The sequence below is a fragment of the Macrobrachium rosenbergii genome, chromosome 23 (genome assembly GCF_040412425.1).
Source record: "Macrobrachium rosenbergii isolate ZJJX-2024 chromosome 23, ASM4041242v1, whole genome shotgun sequence".
NCBI lineage: Eukaryota > Metazoa > Arthropoda > Malacostraca > Decapoda > Palaemonidae > Macrobrachium > Macrobrachium rosenbergii.
In genome coordinates this window covers 44,691,544-44,719,468 of record NC_089763.1, presented here as the reverse complement: position 1 = coordinate 44,719,468, position 27,925 = coordinate 44,691,544, and the positions used below count along the sequence as shown (strand labels likewise).

General features: G+C 35.9%; 1 protein-coding gene across 2 annotated transcripts in view; it reads left to right on the top strand.

Moving 5' to 3' along the window:
• The window catches only part of LOC136851575 (uncharacterized), a 1,000,137-nt gene that overhangs the window by 267,314 nt on the left and 704,898 nt on the right, over nucleotides 1–27,925 (top strand). For both annotated transcript variants that reach the window (XM_067125846.1, XM_067125848.1), the window contains one exon: nucleotides 4,002–4,133. In XM_067125846.1, the coding sequence (XP_066981947.1) occupies nucleotides 4,002–4,133 (132 nt within the window). The remainder of the gene's footprint in view (nucleotides 1–4,001; nucleotides 4,134–27,925) is intronic.

The following is a 27,925-nucleotide window of genomic DNA, read 5'->3' as shown; positions in this document are numbered from 1 at the left end:
GAACTCACCTTTGAGTCATTTCTCATCTGTTTACTATCTAGTCAGGAGATCTCACGGGGGGGAAATACGACTCGAGTTATGCCTCTGGGAAACGGGATCTTGAACCTTATGTCATAGCTGATCAGAGGCGTTAAGCAACAACCCCTGTTTGCAGGAGGTATATCCCTCTGGATGCTGGGGTCTTTGCGGGAAGCGATAATGCTTTAATCAGCCAGGTTACACGAGTTTGCTGCTGGAAAGACTCCGCCAAGTGTTTGTAATGTAGATCAAGTGTAAATGGGGGTTGGGGGTGTTAGCTGTTCCGTATATGGGAAATCTATGGGAATGGGTTTGTCAGGTGTGGAGGAAGCGAAATAAACAAGTAGGAAGAGGTTAGGAGGGTTGAAAAATTGAAACTGGAAAATTATGGAAATTTCCTTTTCGAGCATATTAAGTCATGGAAGTTACGTTATGCAAGTGACCGTTATAAATTATCAAGGATTTATTGAGGAGAATTAGGGAAGGACAGACTTTACTTTACTTTCCCATTTTCATTTAATTATCAAGTTTAATTATTTTATCTCAAAGTATAATTATTTTATCTCATTTACTTATGAAGTCGAACATTTTGCTATTCAGTAAAGAGGAAAGTTTGTTGCAAATCATCTAAAGTGACCACTTTGTCGTATCACCTTTCCTGCTGTGACATCTTCTTGTATTGTAGTTGAAATGTTTTATCAAGTGACGGCCAAAATTAGTTACTTTAAGATAAGGGTGGTTCCCTGTGTTACTGTTACCGAATTTAAAGCCAGCCCTTTTCCTGAGCTTGTACAGTATAAGGATTTTAGATACTTTCATTTTTTCGATCCATATTCGGAGCGATGCATCTTGGTAGGGGCTCTTAATGGAGGTTGGTGGTGAATTTGGGAGGTTTTAATTTCTAGAAATAAGTTTTGATTTACTGGACAAGAAATATTGATGTAAATGCATTGAAATGTTCACACCGTAAGCATTTTTTTCATTGTTGCTTTTAACTGGGCTTGGGATGAAAATAATGTTGCTAAAATGTTTTGTGTTTTGAGTTGTAATTTCTCTCACAGCAGGTTCTTAAGTTTTCTGCTTTAAGTTGTGATGGTCATTTTGCACAGAGTGGAGTTTAGTGAATAAGTTTAGTTTTGTGTCAGTGTGTTGTACTTATTGTAAGGATGGATATATGCCCATAATTTTATCTATATACATACATACATACATACATATATATATATACATATATATATATATATATATATATATATATATATATATATATATATATATATATATATATATATATTTATATATGAAGCTGTTCACTTTTGTTTATTTGCATATACGTTATGAAAATATAACACCTATCTATCCCTTCCTTTTATATATGTGTGTGTGTGTGTGTGCGCTTGTTTGTGCGCGTGTATTTTACATAGGCGTTCATTATGGTTGTACAGGGAATATAAATACGCCTCATGCCATGGAATTAAATCTTCCTCCCTTAAATTTGTAAAGAGCTCTTCGGTTAGCACATATTGCTTCGTCTCATTTTTTCTTGTTAGATTCCTATGGCCTTTGTTGCTTTGAAGGAAACGCCCTGGATGAAGCAAGAGTGTCGCGTATCGTCTTGCAAAAGACTTTACGCTGGTCGTTGCGTAATGCAAGACAGTATATTTGTACTGCATACTTCCGTTCTCTTTGAATATGGAACTCACAAGTTTTGAGGCATTTTACTTGCACTTGAAAATAACCTCTAAGCACAGCATTCATACGGGCGTAATTCCCATCCCTCACTGCCACCACGCCTGCACTTGTATTGAAGTCAAACAAGGCTAATGATGTCAGCCGAGTCGTTCTGACAACTCTCAGAGTGGGTTTCATTGTCGCAAGGCCCATTTGGGTGGTGCCGCATTGCGGTGCCAATGCCGAGCTCTTTTTGAAGCACTCCAGGGGTCAGAGGTCACCGTCAGACGCAGCCGCAGAAGAGCCATGCGTGCAGGAAACGGAGGGGATCCGTTTCCTCTCCTGGGCATCGCAGATGCTCATAATTGGAGGTGGTGCTACACACCCATTTCATGATCATTGGGTTTTTCATGATCGCTCGCTTGTTTATGATAATTGGTTTCTTTATGATCATTGGGTTCATCAGGATTATTGGTTCCTGTATTGGCCTTCGTAGGCTCTTCGGCTTCTTCTTGTCTGATTCGCTCTCAGTTCCTAATAACCTTGGCTGTTTGTTTTCGTTTATGGAACACCGAACTAATCAGCCAGTGGAACAGGTAGAAATTAACAATTAGTTTTGGTGACATGTTGTGTTTTGATTACACACTCGAACCCTGCCATATAAGAAATCAGGAAATGATTTATAAACCATAGACAGATTATACGTCTTTCCTCCGTGTTCATCTTGACCCCGGTAACACTTTATAGTAGCGGTGGAAGTCAGACCAGTGTGCTGTTTAATCGCAGTTGACTGCTTAGGAGACGACCGCGATTTTTTTTTACTATAATTTTTTTCAAGCACAATTCTTTACAAAAAATTTGCATTAGTACATTTAAACACATTATTCTTTGGTGATGTGCAAGTCTTGAAGTACTGTAAGATTGACAGATGAATATGCCACAGAGCCTTTTGTTGCTTTGAGATTATAAAAATCTTAGACTCATGTCCGATGAGCAAACCATTTTTCCTGTTTGCACAAGGCACCCTCGCCTTTGACGGCTTGCTGCTTATCATTATATCCTTCATTTCCAGTAAATGCCATTAACGTCGGAGGCTTTCTGCGTCTTCGATCTTAACTTTGATCTTAACTTGTCTTTGTGTTAATTGAAGTTTCGTTATATATATATATATATATATATATATATATATATATATATATATATATATATATATATATATATATATATATATATATATATATAATGTGTGTGTGTTGGGGGAACGAGGAGACTCGTACCAAAAGACCTATCGAGAATCTGAAAGCTCTACTCCCTTAAAACCAGAATCCAAAAAAGAAAAATACCGTGAAAATACACGCACCGCTCTGTTCCTGTAGTATATATATTTGTGACTTCTTATACTCTGTATCAGTCCTTCGTCAAGTGGCTTGGAAATAAAGTCGAAACCGGTCAGGACCTACACCCCGTCTCTTATTTTTCACCTGTGTAATGTGTGATAAATGAATGTACAAAAGTGATAAATATATATATATATATATATATATATATATATATATATATATATATATATATATATATATATATGTGTGTGTGTGTGTATGTGTTTAATGTTATAAAATACATATATATTAGTTGCAGCTTACATTATATTTGTTATGCAATGTATGTTCTCTCACCCTGTACCTTCTTACGTGGGGTGAGTACTAATTACACATTCCTTTTATCGAGTGTTCTTTGTGGTTTCGTGTTCTCAGCAATTACATGAGAAGTTCTCATTATTTTGATTTAATACTTGGTTGTGATACATTTATTGTTGGGATCGAATTTATTGTTTTGCAACAGCGTATTATGATGAGTATCAGGAAGCTGATTTCAATTAGTTTTTGAAAATTACTCTATTTTTTAAAGAAAATTTTGGGAAAATTCATCAAATCAGGAACTACCTGTCACAGCCTTTCAGTTTCCACCGTCTCTCTCTCTCTCTCTCTCTCTCTCTCTCTCTCTCACACACACACACACACACACACACACACACACACACACACACACACTCACACACACAGAGTACTTCAACGAGGTGATCACCCTCCTTGAAAAGTATAATTACTGTACGCGTATTCTCTCTCTCTCTCTCTCTCTCTCTCTCTCTCTCTCTCTCTCTCTCTCTCTCTCTCTCTCTCTCGGTGTCATTTCTTTCCAGTTTGAACAACTCATAAAACGGTTATAAATTTGTAGTCATCAAGCGGACTGGAATCTCATAAGACTTACATTGCTTATTTATTTTTTTGTTTATTTATTTATTTTTGTTTCAGTACACGAGGGTCTACTGCGCTGCAGCAGTGGTCGCATTTCCTCCCAGGAGTGCCCTCACCACCATCATCCCCTGGCGAGTCCTGCCTCACAGCGCCCTTCAAGACAGGTGCATCTGAGGGCGCGGTCATACGGTAAGCTGAACAATTATGTCTCTTCCAAATTTTCTTCTGCGTTTTGTCTATATTTAAAATAGTTTGTGGTTGACATATTTTTTAGTAATTTTTTTTTTTGCGGGAGGTATACTGTGCTCGAAAGAAATATTTTATTATATTCCAATTCATCCTCGTTGGTGTTAATGTGTTGATGTTGTTTTTTTTTTTTTTTTGTAATTTATATCTTTATATTGTTATTATGTCAGCAAGCATTTATGTGGAAAAATATTATCCAGTCAACGAGGATCACAGAATTGGGTCACATTGCGAAGAGATGGAAAATTAGAAATAACAAGTGAATGTATATGGGATGTCATTGTTGTGTGATTGAGTCCAGACGTCCACATCAGGCTTCTTATCCCCTTCAACGTATTTCCACTCATAAGGGTGCCTTTGGTCTCTGGACCGTGTTTGCAAGGAGCCGGTTTAATATATAACAACTATAAAACAAATGAGCATATGTATAGTTTTTTTGTATTTGTATCGTCATTTTCCAAATCGACATTCTCTTTGACTTTTTACGATTTTTTTAGTAATTCATTTTGCAGACATATTATTTTCAGTGAGTCGCTGAAAGTCCATTTCGTCGTAAGAAGTGACCCTTTAATTGAACTGAACGCTTTATTCTGATCATGCCCTTAGTGCCTCCTTACAGATATGGTATTGCTTTTGTTCGTGTGTGTGTGTGTGTGTGTGTGTGTGTGTGTGTGTGTGTGTGGATGTGTATACATGAGCATGCATGAGATATGCACACTCGCATTTTTGTTGCAAGTTGTTCCTTGTGAAATGTAGCTTAGTGTAGCGATGTAGCATAATTAACAATAATTTTCATGCAACATATGTATTTCAGAATATTGACAACATATACATATAAACTTGAATATATCATCATATTTATTACCTGTTTTGAGAAATTATTTCTGGAGTCAGATGTTGCAAACATCTTCCAATGATCTAAGCACTCAACATCTGCTAGTTCTGGAGTCAAATGGAAACATTTTCCAATAATCTAAGAACTCAACATCCGTTAGCAGATCAACTGACAGCGTGGAAATTCCATAGTTCGTCATAAAATAGCCGTTTTCTATCATTTCTATGTAAGATGTAAAAGAAAACGGGTAGGCTTTTGTGCGAGACTTTGGTAAACCAGTAAAATGCTTCGTCGCACATTATTATTATTATTATTATTATTATTATTATTATTATTATTATTATTATTATTATTATTATTATTATTATTATTATTATTATTTTAAAAATACTTATAGCATGAGTCTTGAAATGGGGAAACAAATTCACAGTTATGTATATGTACATATATTTAGAGACAAATCTGTACAGAAAGCTTTCGGGAACTACTCAATTCCCCTTTTCAGGGAAATCGAGCAGTTTCCCGAAAGCTTTCTGTACAGATTTGTCTTTAAATATATGTAGATATACATAACTGTGGATTTGTTTATCCATAATAATAATAATAATAATAATAATAATAATAATAATAATAATAATAATAATAATAATATTATTATTATTATTATTATTATTATTATTATTATTATTATTATTATTATTATTATTATTTCAGAATGGCCGAACGTTGATAAAGGCAAAATAGGAAAGCTATTAACTTAATAAATAGACTGACACCGGAAATCCCACATAAAAAGGTAAAAAAAGGAAACCTAATAAGTACAAGCAATAGATCAGCGATCTCTGCCTCGGTTATTGGGCCAAAGTCAAAGGTCCAAAAGCGCCGCCTTTATGTGTAAGGACTACCTTAATCTATACCAACAAACCATCGATAATTATACATAGACATTACGATGGAAGTAAGCCATGAGGAGTGAGACATTACGATGGAAGTGAGCCATGAGGAGTGGGGTTATGAGTGATATACCCAATTGCAGTATGTATTGTTTTGAGAATTGTATATTATAATTCTTAAAACAGCTATAGCTAAAATCTGAATGAAATTCGTAGACTGTGCCTGTGTTTAATAATTTGAGAGAGAGAGAGCGGTAAACCTTAAATTGTTGCTGTTAGGAATTTATTAAAAAATAATTTACACGGTGTCTGCATTGGCTCATATAGCATCACAGTGTATTTAAAAACGCCATTTTCTCTATTACCCTGAAAATTTTCCTTTTTATTTTTCCAACAGATAGAGCAAGTCTTGCGACAGATTTAATAACAATTAACTATTATATTAAACTACATTATGTACTTTGCTTAGCTTCTCACAAATCCCGTGAGAATAGTAGGCTCACTGTCAGAATCGAGTATGCTCACGGAGTAGCGGCGATTCTTATCTGGCTAAAAGCCTGCTCCCATTTCAATCGTCAATAACGAGCGTGATGCCGCATGATCAGCCATGTTTTCGTACAGAGATTGCGTGCTGCCTCTTCCTTGTGAGGGATTACATTACTTGACTTGTTCGGGTTGTAAAGCCGCTGAATTAGTGTTAAGTAGAGGTTATTAATTTTTATCATTCGAATTCATGGTATCTGTCACTGATACTTACATACATACATACACCAGTTTTACATTCATACATATAAACATACATACATATTTTGCGTTGAAACATCATGTGTTCCTGTGAATTATTGACATGAATATGTACATGTGCAATTTCGTATTTAGCCACATCATGGCATTTATTTTAGACTTAATGGTCATATTTTTAACAGTGATTTTATACGAAAGGTGTTTTCGCCTCCCGTATTTCAAGTCCCTATGACATTAGCTTAATTTTCCCTTTAATTTTTTTTATTTTTACCAAAGGAACAAATCCTGCAATGAACTTCTTTCTTGGCATCTTTGGTCTTGAAAACCGAGCCTTGTGCGAGATAATTTCGTAAGCAAAGCCCTTACTAACCTGCCACTGGTCTGCCTCGTCATGAAAAGAGACGTCTCTCTGTCCCAGCGGTGCCATGATGTCACGATCTCGTTCAGTGTTGTCGTCAGTTGTGGATGTGTGAACGGGCATCCGGGTTCTTTTCCCTGGTTGACCTATTATTACGAAGGTTTCTGTCGCGTTTGGGGGTCTTTTACTTTACTTTTACGTCCAAAACTTGCAGCAGGCCTTGGAAGTTTATTGTGACCTGCAGTGTGTCACTGTGATGCCAGCTGAGTGAGAAGGTGACAGCTTGGCGTCACTTCTTCCTGGTTGCCCATTCGGCTGTCAGTCTTGTTGAACTTTTCGATCTTGTGACGAAAATTGTAAGCGGACGTCCGAAAGTTGCGACAGATCTTAGGCGTCTGATGAGTGGGGCAGTGGGTTACAGTGAATTCGGCAGATGAGTGAGAGAACGTGACGAACTGTTTCCTTCCCGATATTCAGCATGAATCCAGCTCGTAGAAAATCCATTAAGGATTACTGCTTTTCTTCCATGCGAACGGAGATCGCACTGGCCATGGTCAACGTGAGGAGAACCTCACAAGAGGGAAGCAGTCCAGGTAAATATTGTAGAATATCGAGCTTTCTTCCAACATGGGGAAAAGGAGCTTAGGAGGCGTGCTGTCGACCTATGGACCCCGCCCAGCAGAGAAGTCACAGAGAGCAGTGCTGGCGGTAGTAGTAAAATTATGATGTAGTGTATAGTTAATGAAAGATTTTTATGTTTTATATTTATAAAGCACACCTACAAAAGAAGTAATAATAATAATAATAATAATAATAATAATAATAATAATAATAATAATAATAATAATAATAATAATAATAATAAGTATCAAGACCTGAAAATCGAAATAAGAAGGATATGGGATATGCCAGTGGAAATCGTACCCGTAATCATAGGAACACTAGGCACGATCCCAAGATCCCCGGAAAGGAATCTGGAAAAACTAGATGCCGAAGTAACTCCAGGACTCACGCAGAAAAGTATGCTACTAGAAACAGCGCACATAGTGAGAAAAGTGATGGACTCCCAAGGATGCAGGATGCAACCCGGAACCCCACACTGTAAAAAAAAAAAAAAAACACACACACACAGTCGAATAGGATGACTGTGATAGATAAAAAAAAGTAATGATAATAATAATGATGAAAGACTTTAGGAAATAATATGAAGTAAAACACCAAAAGCAGTAACAATGATATTAATAATATATTTTGATAGGTACAGTTTGAGAATTATAAATAAAAAAAGTAAGCTCTTCCTTTATTACCTTCCTCTTACATCATCGTAAAATCTGCTATAGTTCCTTCGGATTTCACCATTCGAAAAAGCTTTCAGTAGATCTGCAAATGGAAGTATATAATCCAATCTTAAGTTTTGGTGAATTATGAAACGAGGTTAGTAGTCCAAGTAGCTTTACGGTATTTGGGATCACAATGTTTCATCACTTCCTTATGATTTAGCTGTTGACATCGAGGCATACTGTCATAAGGGGCTTTGACTGAATTCGTTATTTAGGTCTTGTCCCTCTCATTGTGACCTCAAAGACCAGTTCCAGCTGTGGAGGCCAACCAAGCTACTTACCCCATGGGAAAAGGAGGATTGGAAGCCCCTACAAGCACGCATCACCCGAGAGGACATCTGGTTAAAGCGAAAAAATAATCGTAAGGAGGGTAATCTTGTGCAAAAGTAGATCAATCAAACGATGGAGAATAAAGGTGATCTCTTATATTATAGTTAGCATAGTTACAGGGGTAAACTCTGGATGCCAAAGATTAATTGTGCCTTATACCAATTCCTTACATTTATATCTTATCGTTTTTTGATCTTCAACTGAGGCTTAAATTTTTTTTTTTTTGTATATGTGTGTTCAGCATCATAGCTTAGGATTAGAAGACCATCATTTACATATTATTGCAACATATAAATTCTGTGAATATGCAGCAGGGTTTTATGATTTTTTGAACTGTTACTGTGCAGAGAAGTTTTGGAGCAATAAAATTTATTCTGTGACATAACTGCATCCATCACTCAAACTGAAGTAAAAACTGGATAATCACTAAAGGGAACTAAGTTGATAACATACAAGAACGGAGGAACTGAAATACAGATTAATTTTATGTTGATGAAAAGTATGGACGGCATTAAAGAAAAGGACTGCGCTTTTATACTGGGCGCGGTATGCTGAACACAAGAGGAATATCTGAGCCAATTTAATAGTGAAAGGTAGTAAGACGTAAAAAAGAGGCAGTCAAAAGAAGGAAAATGTAGAAATAGGAAATGAAGAGGTCAAAAAAGAAGTATCAAGAAAAAGTGGTAGCCGGTATAGCATCAAGGAGTGGTAAAGAGGCACACAAAAATAATCGGGGAATGATTATGGAGGGAGAGAGAGAGAGAGAGAGAGAGAGAGAAGTTCTGGCAGAGGAAGTAGCGGTACATAGGGAAAAGAGGATGGGGACTAAAAGGTTAGGTGACAGGGGCAAAGGAACGGAGGTAGGAGGAATTGCCTCAGACTCTCAACAGAGCAAATATAAAAAATAGTATTAAGTGTAGCAAAGGGGCTGAGAGAAGATGTAAAAAGGACACAATATATGATAGATAAAGTTGAAAAAATTAAAGTGGAAGATATAAACATACGGGAACGGTGGAGTCGTTATTTTGAAAATATAAACGAAGAATATTATCATGAAATGTAGGATGTTATCATATAGAGAGGCCAGTAGAGAACATAACACCTGAAGTGGTAAAAAGTCCCAAGGGAAGAAAAAAACAATGACGTGGCCCAGGACCATCCGGTATTGTAAGAGACTTAACAAAAGCAGTGGCAGAGCCGGGCATCCATGAGCTTACTAGTACACATGAAAGCCTGATGAAGGAATACAAAGGAGAAGGGTATGCACTGCAGTGTGGAAATGATAGAGGAATAACATTGCTTTATGATACTACGAAAATACTGGAAGAGGTGCTACAAGAAACGCTGAGAAAAATTATTTACAATCGATAAATGTCGGTTTGGCTTCATTCCCAAAATGTGCTAAAAGAGCGAATGGGAAAGAGAGAAGAGTTGAGGACCTCTTGTGACAGGCGGGCAGGTCTTAGATACGGTAAACCGTATGTTACCTAAGTGTTGGGAGAGCAGTAAGAATAGAGTAGCTGCTGCATGGATAGTGTCGAGAAATAGGTAAACGATCGCTAGATAAAAATATCCCATTTATAGAAAGGGCAGAGACTCACAGTGTTTACATAAGGCATGTGCCACTGTGTGAGTAAGGAACTTGGCAATGATGAGAAAAATGGAGGCTTAGAGAACCCTTGGCCGTAGAATGTTAAGATGCATGGCCGGAGAGCTATGGGAAGATTTCATTACGAATGAGGAATTAGTGGCGAGATGCAGTAAGACGTGGTACCAAGGGGCTGGAAAAAAAAGACAGATCTTAAAGGTTAAGATGATTTGGGTATGCCAGGAGAAGCGACGAGGATCAGTTGGTCAGAAATACAGTAGATTTGGAAGTGGCAGGACGAAGACCTCTGTAGGAAAACCTAAGAAATCATGGGAAAAGGGAACAGTTGAAGACCTACACCTAATAGAGCTCGACAGAAATTACAAGTCATAAGTCGGCAGAGAGAACTCATTTCACGTCTAGTCCCACAAAGGGAAAATGTCAACTATTAGCGACGGCGTTGGTGACGATTACTCTGATGACTGCGCATCTTGTGAAAATTGCTAAAATTAATAATTTCCTTAGAGAAATATTGCTCGATAGGATTTTTCCAAACCACTATTAACATTAGAGTATTAACGCAAGCACCTTAGCAGGGTATTCTATAGTCTTTATGCATCATCTTCATTTAAATCTGTCAAAGGCGTTTGCTGTCAGTCAACCGTTCCATTATTACGACGTTTTATTCCTGTCTATTCATTTGTTTATGAGAGAGTTCCGATGGTAAGTCCCTACCATAGTAACGTTATATAAGCGTGCTTATATAGGAGTCACGCCCACACAAAGTAAATGGATGTAAAGATTTTTTCTTATGACATGAGATTACTCGCTCATTTTATGCCATTTTATGGTGAGGTATAATTTTTCTTGAAGTCAGAATATTGAATAGCACATGTATTATTATTGCCACCTCACATAGGTCTCATGTTGACTGCCAGCCTTTAATAACAGTTTATGCTATCTGCGGAAACCTTTTCATATTGATATTTTAAGGAAATCATAATCACGATTAACTTCCACCTCACTTAAGTCGTATTTTATGACAAGTTTTTTCTTGCTAGATACTTTTATCCAGTGTTATTGTAATCTTCTCTCTCTCTCTCTCTCTCTCTCTCTCTCTCTCTCTCTCTCTGTATGTATATATATGTTATATATATATATAATATATATATATATATATATATATATATATATATATATATATATATATATATATATATATATATATATATATATATAATATATATATATATATATATAATATATATATATATATATACACACATTTTATATATATAATATGTATATATATAATTTACTAAAGTAAATGTTGACTTGTGATGACATGCTCAGTGACCGTTTCAAGTGCTTCCGTGAGCCGTTCTCATTGATATTAAGCAAGTGATGTTTTCCCACGGATCTAATTTCATTTACGCCAAGTAATTGAAGATTTAGTTAACGTGTAGTTTTTACTGCGCGGATCATAAGTTTCGTGAGAATTTTCCTTTTTGTGTTTACGTTCTCTGGAGGAAACGTATAGTAATTAGGATTTTTTTTCTCCTCTCTCTCTCTCTCTCTCTCTCTCTCTCTCTCTCTCTCTCTCTCTCTCTCTCTCAAGTCTAGCAGATCTAAGGCATTATCAGTGAAAGAATATTTATTTTGTAACGGTAGTTAATATGATCTTCATTATAATTTTGTAGATATATTTCACATCTAAGATAATATTTCCTCCTGTATTGTTGCGTTTTATGTGTAACAAAAAATGTCAGTTCATATTCCCCTAGTATAGTTCGTTTTATGTGATAACCAGTTTATTGGATGTCTGTCCATACCCTTGGGTTTTACCTAAATCGACATCCCATCTTCATAAATTGCCCTCCTCTTTTCTTCCCAGTATATACATAGCCATTGCGGCATATCCAGTCATTTGTTCCCGACAGAATATAAACTCCTTTTATCACTCTTTGGCATTCTTGTGTTTTTTTTTTTTTTTTTTTTTTTCTTTCGTGTCGTTTTTACCTTTGTTTCCATCAGTCATTTTACCCTCATTTGCATCGTTCGTCAACTGCATTTTTATTTCATTGTGTTCACATTCCAACATTCTCCGAATGGAACCGGATGCCAAAGCACCACAGAAGTCTGGTTCCAAAAAGTATGTAGGGACTTTGCTGTGTATGCTTTCTTTTCCAAAAGACAGACAGTGTATTGTATCTATCAAGCAGAATAAGAAATCTCCAGGCTTTCAAAAGAACTCATATTGAAAAAAGTTTCTGTGCTTTACCTCATGGCTCTCTTACCTTTCCATCTTTATTTAGGTTAAATGTGTTCTTGAAGAGATCTGTAACAAGACAGTATGGATTTATTTGATTTATCATTAATTAAGTATTAAGAAATTAACTGTAATTGCCATGAGGGTAAGAATGTACTTTTTGTTTATAGAAAAAAATACGCTTGATTTTGACAAGAATCAAGAATATATAGAAAAAGTAATGGAGTATGTGGTAAGAGAAAAACAAATTAGTACGCTTGTGCATGAGTATTTAAGACATTGCTTAGGGCGCGTTTTGTAGTTGTGGCCTCTGGTATCAGAGGTCAGATTTATTTTTGTTCACCTCATATGATTATTAGTGATGTGAATGCTACACGTCGAAGGTGTGAAGATTGCGTGGTCTTTAAATAATATATATATTTTTTATCTTTATAAATTTGCCACAGCTCTGCAGCTAGCATGAAACATTTCAATAAGGGCTTTGATTATATTTGGTCATCCGTCAACCTATGTCTTAAGGAGAGCGAGATGTGGGGGGCGGGTCTCTGATGTTAGGGATCGTAGAGCTGCTAACCTGAGCAATACTGGATTCCCAACCCAGAATGGCGTTGCTTAATTTTTATAGTTCCCCCCTGACACAGTTCACCCTTGCTTTGGGTTCACTTCTGTAGGACATAAGACGATGGCCTCCCTTCAAACACGAATAATAGTCTCAAGGACGTCCGTTGCTTCCATGAGAGCAGAGCATCTCGTGGCATTTAACCTGATCGCCTTTGTGTCCAGCAAAAAAGGAGCTAAGGGGTAGTTGTGAAAACTTCAACCTATCAGAATTTGTTCTGGGAAGTAGTCAAAGGAGTTTCGTGAGGTACTATCCCAGGGAATGAAAGGTGTCTTGTGAACTCATGCAGTTATCAAAATTGTAGACAAGCAGATAGATAATTGTTGTAGAATGATATATAAATGGGAAAAAGGTGTGACACGAATCTGCAGGGAGATAGAATTGTACAGTACCAAAAAAAAAAGGGGGATACATGAAGATTTTGCTTTGTAATTTTCTTATTACACAGCTTCTTTTTTCATGTCCCCTGTAATTTTGATTAATCTTCATTTTTCCTTCTCTCCAATATTCTTCCATTTGCTCCTATTCCAAAATCTCGTTTAATATCATCAGTATTCATAGATTTACGTAGATTCATGTTAGACTTTACTTAAACGTTTGGAGGTCGCTAATGAGCAGCAGAGATAAGGAAAAGGCTATTGTGCAATTGCACAATGTCCTAGAGACTTAACATATATATGGTCGGCGCACAAATGCCCTTTCCACACATGGAACATGGAACCTGCTAATGGCAGATGGACTTAATGACAGCAATTCGTTGTTTTATAATGTAGTATTTAATTTAGCATAACAAATAAGTCTGGTCGCAATTTATAGAATTCTTTTCAAGCTCCGTCCTCACTGTTTCTCTTGTTCTTTGAGCATATTTTGTCCCTTCATTTCCTTATTGTGATTATCGACTTTTTACCCATTTTATCTCTCTCTCTCTCTCTCTCTCTCTCTCTCTCTCTCTCTCTCTCTCTCTCTCTCTCTCTGTGTCTATATATATATATATATATATATATATATATATATATATATATATATATATATATATATATATGTGTGTGTGTATATGAGAGAGAGAGAGAGAGAGAGAGAGAGAGAGAGAGAGAGAGAGAGAGAGAGGAAATGCAGCGCTTTATCTCCGGGTCTTTACCCCTAAGCTCCCATGGGACTAGGTTTTGGAGGTTATGGGGGTAAAGCCTTGAAATTTGTTGCTGCATTTAACGCTGCTTGTTGATCTGAGATTGGAAATGATCTCGTATATTCGTAAGTGATAGAGAGAATTCTTTTCTGGTAAACATATGTAGTAGCTCAATCTGGAAGAGAGAGAGAGAGAGAGAGAGAGAGAGAGAGAGAGAGAGAGAGAGAGAGAGAGAGAGAGAGAGAGGAGATGGATGGAGGAAATGAATTAATTCTATGTTACGTGAATTCTTTGGTAATTCTGTTTGGCTGCTGCGGAAAACATGCTGTTGGTGTCGATCCAACAGCGAGCAAAATAAACAGGAAGTGCACTGCGAAATACCGAATAAATTACATATACACACATATTTATATATGTATATATATATTATGCATATATATGTATGTGTATATATATGTATGTGTATATATATATATATATATATAATAATATATATATATATATATATATATATATATATATATATATATATATATATATATATATATATATATATATATATATATATATATATATATATACATATATATACTAAGAAATCACAAAAGCAAGCACGTGAGTTTGTTTATTAGCTGAAGCCACTGGGAAAGTTTTAAAAAGATACGACAGAGTGCCAAGTACTTTCGTGTATCTTAACACATCTTCGGGGCACAAAAAAAATACACGAAAGTACTTGGCACTTTGTCGTTTCTTTTGGCTTCAGCTAATATACATATATGTTTATATATATGTATGTATATATTATATATTTATATATGTAATGTATGTATTTATATATATATATATATATATATATATATATATATATATATATATATATATATATATATATATATATATTATACATGTGCATGAGTATGTGCACAGGTGAACATTTATTATTATTATTATTATTATTATTATTATTATTATTATTATTATTATTATTATTATTATGCAAATTTATGTGAGGTTCTAATGCCCGTTTTGTATAAGCCAGTCAGTTCGCTGTTGATAAAAACTGTCGTTAAGTTTCTTCATTATAGTTAAGAGAAAGAGAGTCTTTAAAAGCTCATGTTTCCGCCTCACCGATTGGTGTAATTTATCTGCTTCTTGTTTTGATTGATTACCTGCCAGAGAGAGAGAGAGAGAGAGAGAGAGAGAGAGAGAGAGAGAGAGAGAGAGAGAGAGAGAGAGAGAGAGAGAGAGAGATTTGAAAATATCCACGAAGTAAAAAGATACCAAAACCTGAGAGAGAGAGAGAGAGAGAGAGAGAGAGAGAGAGAGAGAGAGAGAGAGAGATTTTAAAATATCCACGGAGGAAAAAATACCGAAACAGGAAGAAAAATGAGGCAGAAAGACTCCGATGAAGAGGACTTCCTCTGATATATGAGTAGATAATGGCGGGTCTGAGTGCTGACATTTATTTTGATGTAAGTACCCGTGTAAACGTTATTAGGCCTCATTAAGGCAATGATGCCGCCATTCGCTAGATTAGATGAATAATTGCCCTTCCGTGGTCGTTAAGTAATTACTGTTTTATGTTTCTTGTTTAGATGTCTGATTTGAGCTTGGTTTAGAGAGAGAGAGAGAGAGAGAGAGAGAGAGAGAGAGAGAGAGAGAGAGAGAGAGTGAGTCTAACATGATGGGTAATACTATGTGTCAGTTCCGTGCCCCAATGGAAAAGGATTATTGAGGGCAGGGTCAACGCCCTTTCTTGTGAATATTGCGGTGTGATGCAAGTGGTAATGAACCACGATGAGGCCTGAAGGCTAGCAGAACAAGGGCAATAGAGGGACAGAGCATTTTAAGGCCTGGGTTGATGGACTTGGCGTCAGACTTACCTTTAAGAATATAATCAAAGATCGACTGAATCACGGTTATTAGAATATAAAGTGTAAAGTGTTTAACTAGACCACTGAGCTAATTAACAAGGGCTGGGAACGTGGCTAAGAACCAATTGGTTACCTAGCAACAGGGCTTATTGTGGAATGGGACATTATATCGAGAAATGAATTTCTATGAAATAAATTCCTCTAATTTCGAACTAGCAGAGTGGTAGCCGAGAGCTTTTAAATTTTATTAAGCAATGTTTACTTTAAATTTTTATACATTGCACTTTTTTTCCATTTGCATTCTTAATCCTTCCTTGATATTGTGACTGCCAGTCTTTTACCATGTAATTATATTTTTCCTTGCTCATTTGATAGATTTCGTCAGTTATTCATTTAGTGTTCATTATTTTTTGCCATGCAATTTTCTGAAACTTAAATCATTATAAAATGTAACTTTTCATTTTTTTCAATCAAGATCTAGATTATCCCCCAGCACGTGAACTTTCTTTCTCTCTTTTCTCACGTCTCAACTTCTGATTATATGTCTTAGGTGTCATGTCATTAAGGCTCCATGATGTCAGACCTGGCGCAAATGTCATTAATGGAATTCTGTTCCCTGAGAAACCCCCTTCCCACCCACCCCATAAATCCCTCCCCCTGCTTTGTTTAGCACCGAAAACAATGCCTCGTCATGAATACGACTGTCATATACTTCCGAGAAACTGCGAAAATCGATATTTCTGAACTGCTGATTACCAGTGATGTTTGTCGCACTATCTCTGTCTCTAGGTGATGTTGTTGTTGTTGTTGTTGTTGTTGTAACTGCGGTTGTTGTTTTTTTGTGATTAATGTTGTTATTGGTGATTTCAGGGTCAGTGTTAATGTTTGATGGCTTTCTGGGTTCAGCTTGCGTAAGAGTTTTTAATTGCTTTCAACTTTAATCAGAGATTCTAGTTATAGTTATAGTTGGTCCACAACCTGCAGTATTTTTTGGGCCTTTTAGTAAGCACTACTAGAAGAAAATATGCTAAATATTTTAAATTTTAACACAAGGTTAAGTTGTGGCATTTTGGGATATTGCAACTACGTGAGCTTGCAGATATCAAAATAGACATTTCATATGGCGTAATGACATGCAGTATTGATTTACTCTCTCTCTCTCTCTCTCTCTCTCTCTCTCTCTCTCTCTCTCTCTCTCTCTCTCTCTCTCTCTCAACGCACCTATGTGGAAGTATTTGACAATGACTCCCACCTTATACAATAAGGAGATCTGCCCTTGGGAACATTCTACTGCTCTTGCACGGATATTTTGAAAATTGTACCTCTATAAACTGTTCCGTTCTGTTGAAATTTAGTGTGAACTATGTGGCAACAGAGGAAGACGCATATAGACCTCTGCGTCATTCATATGCTTCGATATATGTAGAGGTACGCATTTGTGTATGTATGCAGTACATGTATTACATATGTCTTGCAAATTATGTGTTGCAAAGATGTTACGCACGTAATTAAACACAGACATATATAAGTATACAGTATTTATTCGGGCGCGTGTATGACCGTGAATTCACAGAAACTCAGTCACTGTATATAATTGGTGACCATCAAGAAATGCCAGTGGAAACCTAAGCAACTTGATCAGTAGCGGAACTGGCAACGTCACTCCCCAGAAATACCTGCAGAGAATCGTAAAGATAGCAACTTCCGGAGCCACCCTCTTTCCAATATCCAAAGAATACTTTGGACATTGCTTCTTTCATGGGGAAAAAGGCGAATGGCGTATGATATATGTGGGATGATGAAGTCTCGTTCCTTGCATCTGCTTGAGATAATTTGATTTCGGATTTGATTTGCACTACGTTTTATAATCTTTCTCTACATCCACGAAATCAGTGGTCTGATGAAGTCTCGTGTTCATGTGCTTGCTTGAGATGTTTTGAGTTTGGATTTGATTTAATTTTTTACACTTGTGTATTTGAGTTGGTGGATGTTTGTATATTCCAGTGGCAGCTGTATACGTACATTGACATTCAGAGTCACGGGCCCTCGTGTAACGGGTCTTTCAGGGACGAGGCGTTCCGCTTTTGAAAGTGAATTTAGAAGTCATTTTCCCCTTGAGTGCCGCCGACAGTAAACTGCCATTTTATGTTTCCTTCCTCGTTCTTCCTCCATTTTTTTCTCGTTTTTCATATGTGGAATTTTGTTCTCTAGACATTGTTGATCATCGTCTTTTTTTTACTTTTAATTTTAGTACCTTGTTTTATCATTTATTTTTATTTTCATGCAACTTAAAGTATGTTTAGTACCGGCTTTCATCAGATTTTATTTACAATTGTTTTGGCTCCAGGGTGTGAAAATATTTTCATTGTTGTCCAAATTATTTACTTCCGGTATCGATGACCGTCGTCGTTACGAAGTCAGGGAAGAGAAATGAACCAGTTAATCAATCCTGTTTTGATTATTCCTCAGGCCAAAATTTGCTGATTATACGTAGCTATTTTGATTTATTATAAGATTTATTTAATTACTTTTCTTTTTTGATTTTCGTGTAAGTTGTTCTTTGTATTTTTTTAGGATTTTATATATTACGCTCTATAATATTTTTCTTGTGTTTCACTCTTCTCTGCATTCCTCATAATAAAATGTCCTTCCGTTTTCTTTTTTTATTTAATATTTAATATCGAAATTCATTATTAAACAATCCTTTTATAACATCGCTGCATTTCCTTTTTTCTGTGGTGATTCCATTTTACAATACATCATTTCATCTTTTCCCCCTTGTCGTATATGTTCTACCTTGCCTTTCATTCCGTTTTCCCTCATTCTCTTTACCTCCCGTATGACAACCTGACGGATGAGTTTCTGGGCAAATTGCCGTTTTGTGAGCGGCGATTAGAAGGCGATGAGAATGACGAATCGCGTTCTTCTAATCGTCAGGGATTGCTGAAGGATTCTCGTTTTAAAGACCTTTTACCACGGTCTCGTGCCTCGTCGATTGTTGTGGGGGCTAGAGAGAGAGAGAGAGAGAGAGAGAGAGAGAGAGAGAGAGAGAGAGAGAGAGAGATGCGCCTGACGCAGATTTAAAAATGTGGTTTTTAGCGAGTTCTTCTCTTCCCCTTCCGAGAAATGCGTCATTATTCCAGGATTACTGACAGGTTGCGTTTAACGCCTCTTCATTGCTAAACGGGTTTATGGTAATCAGTGCTTTTTTGGACAGATAAGGGACAATAGGAAGACAAAAGGAGAGAGAGAGAAAGAGAGAGAGAGTATTATGGTTTTATAGTTTTGAAGACTAATGATAAATGAAAAACAATTTTTTAAATTCCGTGATAGGAGTTAATCCCAGTAGTTATATTCTACAGTTGTTGTCTCCTAAAGATAGAGACCCCTTCGTGAATGCGGTGTCTAAAGAAAAAGGAAATGTGAAAACGTCTATGCCACATGTTGACCTCTAGGTTAATGACATCGTCCCTAAGTGGATAAAGGAAAGTATTAGAAATTTTAAAAAACCATTCAATGATGGATTAGGCGTGTCCCAGGCCATTCCCGTTTGTGAAACGATTAAGGAACTTTTAATACTTACATGCCTACGCATAGAGTTTTGACGCATCGCCCTGTTAGGTTAATGAGATTTTACTTTGAGACAGGGTGATATTATGGGTTGTTTGCGATTTCGGAAACGAGATTTACAGTATGAACAAGCTTTTGATTTTTGATTTATATATATATATATATATATATATATATATATATATATATATATATATATATATATATATATATATATATATATATACATATATATATATAAATTTTTTTTTCTTACAGAATGATGAACTTGAATGTATATGCAATCACTCATACTGTTGAAATGTTTTAAATGGTGTTGTAAACCGTGACGAAATAGTTATGAATAAATATATGTATGTATATATATATATATATATATATATATATATATATATATATATATATATATATATATATATATATATATATATACAGTATAATGATATATTTGTATATATGCATGTGTGGGTATATATATACAGTATAATGATGTATATATATATATATATATATATATATATATATATATATATATATATATATATATATATATATATATATATGTGTGTGTGTGTGTGTGTGTGTGTGTGTGTGTGTGTGTCTTTAAGTCACAAAACACAAGAATTATTGCAGGAAAAGTGAAACAGTATTTAAATCCATATCGATTTCGTGTTTAGTTTTCTAAAACATCTCCAACAGGGCTGATTACAGTGATGGAAACTTGCAGTATATATGGTAGGTGACAGTACAAACGGTTTGAAAAAATATTCACACCTAAGGAAAAGGAGGAGCAGTAAATTCATTAGTGTGTGATGTCAGTGCTCCATTCACAAATTTTCTTTTCTGTTCAGATGAAAGTCACACCGATGAAGTGATTTGATGAAATTGGTTCTGTAGAAAAAAAAATGGCAAAATTTTATGTATCGAAAACACAGTTAAATAAAGAAAAATCCCAAGGATACTGTAAACAGGTTTTGTGTGACATCATCTTTAACATATTTGTATGGAGTAATAAAACACACAAAACATGTTGCATGTACAGGGTATATATTTTTACATAAATTGGTGTGTGTCCGTGTGTTTGACAGAATATCAGAATACGGGAGCGTAAAGTTATAGAGTCGTCAAATTTTCTGCAACTTGACTGATATCCATTACCTTGGACGGGTAATGCGTTAATAATTATAATTGCCCGTCGAGGCTATTCTACTTTTGAATGATAAATAAGAGAAAAGTATGATCAAAAGCGAAACTGAAGACTTAGCATCAACTGAATAGATAACCTACAACTTTTATGCAAATGATGCCTGGTGACCGAGCGATTTCTTTTCTTCTTTGACCTAAATTATTGTAAGTAAATTAAACTAATGTCACGTTTTGTGAGTAAATGAAATGTCATCCTGCAGCTTCTTTGCCTTCGAAGTGTTACCTCGTTAAAGATTTATTTTCCCAGGCGTTTGGATCTTAAGGTTCGGTGGCGTCTAAGTTTGAATTCAAGGACACACTTTCATTATTTGAAGTCGTTTTCTGAAATGAGTTCTTGGGTTTAGTAGTAGCTTAAGGCGAAGATCTTAATTAATATTAAAAAGTTCTGTTTATATATACATTATGTTTAAGTGATTATGCATGTATGTATGTGTATGTATGCGCGCATGAGAATCATATGTATATACACGTTCATATATGTGTGTATATATATATATATATATATATATATATATATATATATATATATATATATATATATATATATATATATATATATATATATATATATATATACACACATATAAATCACATGTATTTTCACGTTCATATATATGTATATATATGTGTGTGTATGTATGTATGTATGTATGTATGTATGTATGTATGTATGTATATATATGTATATCAGTGTGTTTCTGTTTGAAGGTACTTGTGTATCTATATGATTATGGTCTGCTCACATTTTTAATTTGTTGTCATTTACGTGGCTTTGCGTGCCATACCTCTACTGTGAATACTGATAATGATTTGATGGGGCTTGTGCCCGGCTATTTTTAGACGTTAGTCTCATTTTCTGTGAGTGTATATCAAATGTATTGCTTTCGTTATTGAAGTCATGTCATTATTTCGTATGCATGCGAGTCATTTTGTATTTTTTATGCACTCATAAATTGTTCTTATTAGTATCAAGGGTATATTTTGTTCTTATTTTCGTTTTAAATCACAAGTCTGAAATAATGATTCTACTTGCAATAGTTTTTTAATATAGCTTTTTTTTTTTTTGCTTGAGTGTGCATTACATTACATGATTTTTCAAGAAACGTTATACTGCATATACGTTTTGGGATTTTTAATTTCCTTGAATTACTTTTGTATTTCTGCTAGCGTCACTTTGGAAGCTTAGGTGTAAACTAATAATCGTTTCGTTCTTGGCTAAATTTTCGTATTTATAGAAAATTAAAATTTCCTGATTAATAAAATCGCATGAATTTTAGTTTTCCATCGATTAATGAAAGAACGTGAATGTCTTAGATAATTTTGGATTATCACACCTCTGTCATCGTCCAATCTTTAATTTTGTAAATTAACTAAAGATGAACTAGTTTGAAATTGCTGGGCAACTTGTGCGCGCATGCGTCCCTTGTGTGGTTATTGAAGCGCGTTTAAGACTAATATAACTCATCATATTTTCTTATTTAATGTTAGGTACGTGTTTCATCCCTTAGAGGTAATTGGTTGGCAATTGCTGATTCTTACGGTAATGTTTCTTTGGCTGAAAGTATTAAAGCTGTGCGGGAGGTAGCATTTCTCTTCGTTTCGTTAGTCTTGGTGTTTTTTGTTTTTGACTGAGCTGGCTTTATGCCAGCACAGACTGTTGTTCAAAGAGCAGCCCGTTAGTGTTATTTAGATATTTGCAGTGAAAAAATGGTCTTGAATAAATGAGTAAAAAATAGTGGTATGATAAGTGAAAATATGGTCATGACATGAAAAGTTCAACAGGTAGGGTTATAAACCCTTTTAGTAGGAGAGAAAGAGTGATAGTAGCGAGTTCTGGCGAATCGCAGATTGCCATTAAGGAAAAAGGACAAATTTATCGCAAGAGAAAAATCGGAAAAAACTGAAAAATCTACGGAAATTCAAACCCTTGGGGGTGGGGTTTGGTTTAATTTAGTATAACTTACTTAAGCGAACACTGGCCCTTGCTCAAAAAATTAAGTATATCTTAGTTTAACCAGACAACTAAGCTGATTAACAGCTCTCCTAGGGCTGGCCCAAAGGATTAGATTTTATTTTACGTGGCTAAGAACCAACTGGTTACCTAGCAACGGGACTTACAGTTTATTGTGGAATCCGAACCACATTATGACGAGAAATGAATTTCTATCACCAGAAATAAATTCCTCTAATTCTTCATTGGCCGGTCGGAGAGTCGAACGCTGGGCCAACAGCGTGCTAGCCGAGAGCTCTACCCACCCCTCCAATGAAGATCTGGCCCTTGCTCAGAGGTGTCCCTAAAGTGTGGGTAGGTGCTAGGGGTATTAAAAAAAAAAAAAGCTTGGCGTGGACGCCAAGTCTTTGTCATACCACCAGAGACTGATGTTTTCTTAATTGGATTTCGAACGTTGTTTTTTTTTTTTTTTTTTTTTATACTGGATTTCGATGGACCCTGCGTCCTCATTTCACGGCATGAGTCTGACAAATCTACGACGTTTCCCAGTGAACGTTTCATAACGGCATCGTTTATTTTGAAGAGATCCGCTGGGAACAGTTCTCTTCCTCTTGGTTCTCTCCCGTTGTTTAACTAAAAAAATCTCCGATTTACAGGAAAGCTATCGTAAAAGACCGGGTTCCAGTCCCTCCCTACCTTTCTCTATCGTTGTAAATATATATTATTTCCTTTTCATACTTAACTACCTAAATCTGATTTTTTTCAAAGATGGCTTTTATTTGAATATGGAGTTTTTTTCGTGCCTTCATTTTTGAGAGACTCTTGGTGTCATGGCAACACTGTTGATTTACACTAAGAAGATTATCATCAAGGTAAATACCATTACAGAGAAAAGTTACTAATGAATTCGACGTCACGGCATCGGTGCAGTTTTTAGGTATGAAAATGTATATGTTTTGGATTTCTCGAATGAATGTGTTGTAGTCCCACATTGGATAGAAAGATGCCATCTGAAAAGCGGATTTCGGCATTCATGTGCCTGTTTAGAACTTTTCTCAAAGCGGCATTGCTGCTAGTACAATACACTGGCATTGGTACGGAAGCACAGCATTACCTAAGCAATGACAGTACTTAAGACTAGCATTGCTATAGTTACTATCTTCGTGTTTCAAGAAAGGTCGACCAGATCCCCACTAAAGTTTAAAGGTCAACGGAGTGAGTTGAGCAGGCTGCGTCATCTTCTACGAGGGCGCACATCTTCAAGATGGGTGGGTTTTCCGCCCTGCGTGGAGTAGTCTTGGCGTGTCTATGAAGTTGAACGGCGAGTCAGTCATGTATGACCTCAGATCGTTACAGCAGCTCGCTTTTGGGGAAGCAGCGTTTATCTTGCGCATGTTGGTAACAGGCCGACACATCGTACGTTTTTAACCGTTGATGTATTTGAAAATGTAAATCTGTCAATATATACTTTACATATTCGCACCTTTTTGGTTGTTGTTCATTAAGTTTGTTATTGTATTTTGGATTTTGGTTTTTAACCGAGTATAATTTTTCCAAGTCGATTTTTGTAAATTGTAAGTTTAACCTGTAAAAGGGTACTACATTTTGGAATCGTTCTTTGTAAATGCCCATTCATAGAAAATGTCTGCCATATGTTTAAAAGGAAACAAATTCTAAGGGAACTCTTTGGTGATTTCCAGATCTTATTCAGTGCCATGGCCGCTTGCAGGTCAAATCGGTAAAAGTAACCTTAAGCAGCTGGTCATATTGAAGAGAAGCCCCTCTCTAAAGGCGAAAAACACTCATATCGCGGAAGCACAGACGCACCGACAACGATGGAAAAGCTGTTGTATAACGTCGGTCTCCTTAAAGACTTAAGCTTGGAAACCGACTTTCCCGCGATCCGTCCCGGGAGCGATCAGAGCTGGCAACGTGACAGGCCATCAGCACTAAGCCTGATTTCAAGGAATCTGCCGAGTCATTCAGGGCTGCACCGAGGAACTACAGTACTTGCTCTGTGTGTGTGTGTGTGTGTGTGTGTGTGTGTGTGTGTGTGTACGCGATTCATCTCAGGACATACAATGGATTCAGGGACCGAGTGAAAGAGAAAGCGAGAGTTAAATGGTGCAGCAGACTTACGGAAGTTATGGTTTTGTAGATTTGACAGTAAGAAAAACGCACTATAGGTGTAGATATCATCTGTTCTTTTATAGCATTTCGTGTATTTTCATACTTTCATTTGCTCTGGTGCTGTGCGTGAAAGAGAGTAGGGAAGGGGAGAAAAGAGAGTGGGATTGGGTTGGGGAGGGGGAACGATTAGTCCGCAAAAGTATTGTCGAGTGTAGACCACACGGCAATACAGACACAATACGTCGAAACTGATACGTCTTGTAATTTTTCATTATTATGAATTATCTGTTTGCGGGACTCGGGGATTGAAGGAGAGAGAGAGAGATGATAAATGCTCTAGGATTACATATTTTTTATGGAAAGAACTGAAAAATAATCTAATGTCTATTTTAAACTTTTAGATTTTTTTCAGTTACATTCCATTAAATTACTATTAGCTTCCTCATCTTCAAAACATATTCTCAGTAATTTTCCAGTTACTTTAAACCTAAAAAAATATGGCCAAAATCTTACGGAAGACGCAAGTATATGGAAGTGCAAAACTCCTGTGAAGGATGTTTGAAGTGTCTGAAAACCCCATTTACTGAGAGCCCTCTCCTTCTAGCGGCGTGATGGCTGCGAACCAGGAAAGCTTTACCCTAACGACTTTGTTTTTCCAAAGGTGTCTTTTCAAGACGAGCGTGGTGGTGGGATTTTCTTAAATAATCTCCATTTTTGATGATTGTTGAAAGTGGTCGAATTCAGATTTTTCTTGCGTGTTTGTGTGCCAGTTATTCATGAGGAGTTTTCTAGAATCTGCGCTGAATTGTTTCTTGGAGAAACCTCGATAAAATGTGAATTTATCTTGTGCGCTATGCCTTATTGACGATTATTGCCGTTGGGTACCAGTTCTTTTTTATTTTTCAGTTGCTCAACCTGCAGAATCGTCTACGTAAAGACAGAGCTGCTTCATTGCAAGTCCCGTGTAAGTGGTAACTGACTGGTGGTCCAGAATGTTAAACTGCTTTGAAATGTACCATTTAGTATATTGTGAGGACTGCCAGTATTGAATTAAAGGTTTTCATATTTTAGAAAACCAAAATGTTTAAATTAAATCGGATATAGAGATTATTTTCTCGTCACGGATTTCGCTAATTGTAATTGTGTGCTTAAATACTGTAGCAAATTGGAGATTATGTCCCGACTCCTGGACATTCTTTTCTCTCCCGAATTTGCTTATTTCTGTGCATCTGTATTATTCACAGCCATAAGGCAATGAAACTCTGTCTGTCTATCTGTCTGTCTGTCTCATATATATGAAAAACATTTAGAATGAATATGCTGTATTTCGTTTTTTTAGCTAAGTATTTTTCTTGGAGTTATTCTGGGCAAAGGTAAATGGAAACATTGCCTACGTATTCAGCGAGTCAGTGCTGACGGAGGCCTGGCATCAGTCTGGCTTCTCATATATATATATATATATATGCATATATATATATATATATATATATATATATATATATATATATATATATACATACATACATATATACATATACATATTAAGCCCAAAATTTAGATTAATATCCAGTTCACTATACCTCAGGTTTAACTTACACCCAAAGGGAGTTATAAGTGACAAGTGCTTCGTCACCAGAGGAAGTACAGTGACTATGACCATTGAGGTATCGTAGTTACTGCTTTTACGATGTTTCCCAACCAGGCGGGAGTTCGAATCCTGCTGGTGACCATAATTCCCCTTAGGCGTAAATTATTCCCGAGTTGTAGTGAATTGGATATTAAAGGAAATTTGGGCTGAATATTTGTAAATATAAAAATATTCGGGTTTATGTGACAAAAATTATATATATATATATATATATATATATATATATATATATATATATATATATATATATATATATATATATATATATATATACATACATATATACAGTATGTATGTGTGTATGTTTGTATGTATATATGTATGAGAGAGCAATTACCTGCAACTATCTTGACTTTGCCTTTGCCAGTACGTGGAATCATTATTGATATTTCAGGCAGTACATATAAAAAGAATTTTTTTTTTTTTTTGTGCATTGCGTGATCTCCAGATTTCGCTTTCCACCTTACCCTTGCGTGCTAAGATATCATAATAGATGGAACCGCATTCATACCTCCGTATTAAAAACATGAGTTATGAGATCACGCTATACATTACTTGGTTTTAGGTAATGCAGGTTGATGGACTTCAGACCGTTCAGGCTCTCTCTCTCTCTCTCTCTCTCTCTCTCTCTCTCTCTCTCTCTCTCTCTCTCTCTCTCTCTCTCTCTCTCTCTCAGATGGACTTCAGACCGTTCAGGCTCTCTCTCTCTCAATAGAGATTACGTCTGATGAACTAAAACCCCATTTTGCAATCAAGTATGCATGGAGAAATGCGATTACAACGCATAATAAATATTTGTGGTGAATTATGATTACTACTTTTCCAGTTAGATTTATAGTCATGCGGTGGCATTTATTTATATATATGTCTTCACTGATTTATTTATTAACTTGTTAATTTAGTTTTTTTTTTAAATAATTGATCTCTTCTTCCTGTATTTCCTGTTACCTTCTGTTTCTTCTTCCAAATAAACATCATATTTATTGGAAGCTTGAATTTCAAGTCGATGGCTCCTGTGGAACGTGTTCCATATGAATAGGGTTCATCTTCTGAATAATGATAATGATAGTGAAGTTGAGCCACGGTGATATAATACAGACATCATCGTAGATTGCATTTGGATATCTAATTAGGCATTTTGTAAACATAGCTAAGAATTTCTATTAGGATTAGTAGTAATTGTTGTGCCCTAGTGCCATTTTGAATGATTTTTTGCTTCAGGTAATAGAATCAACTTTAGATGCATGTAAAAAT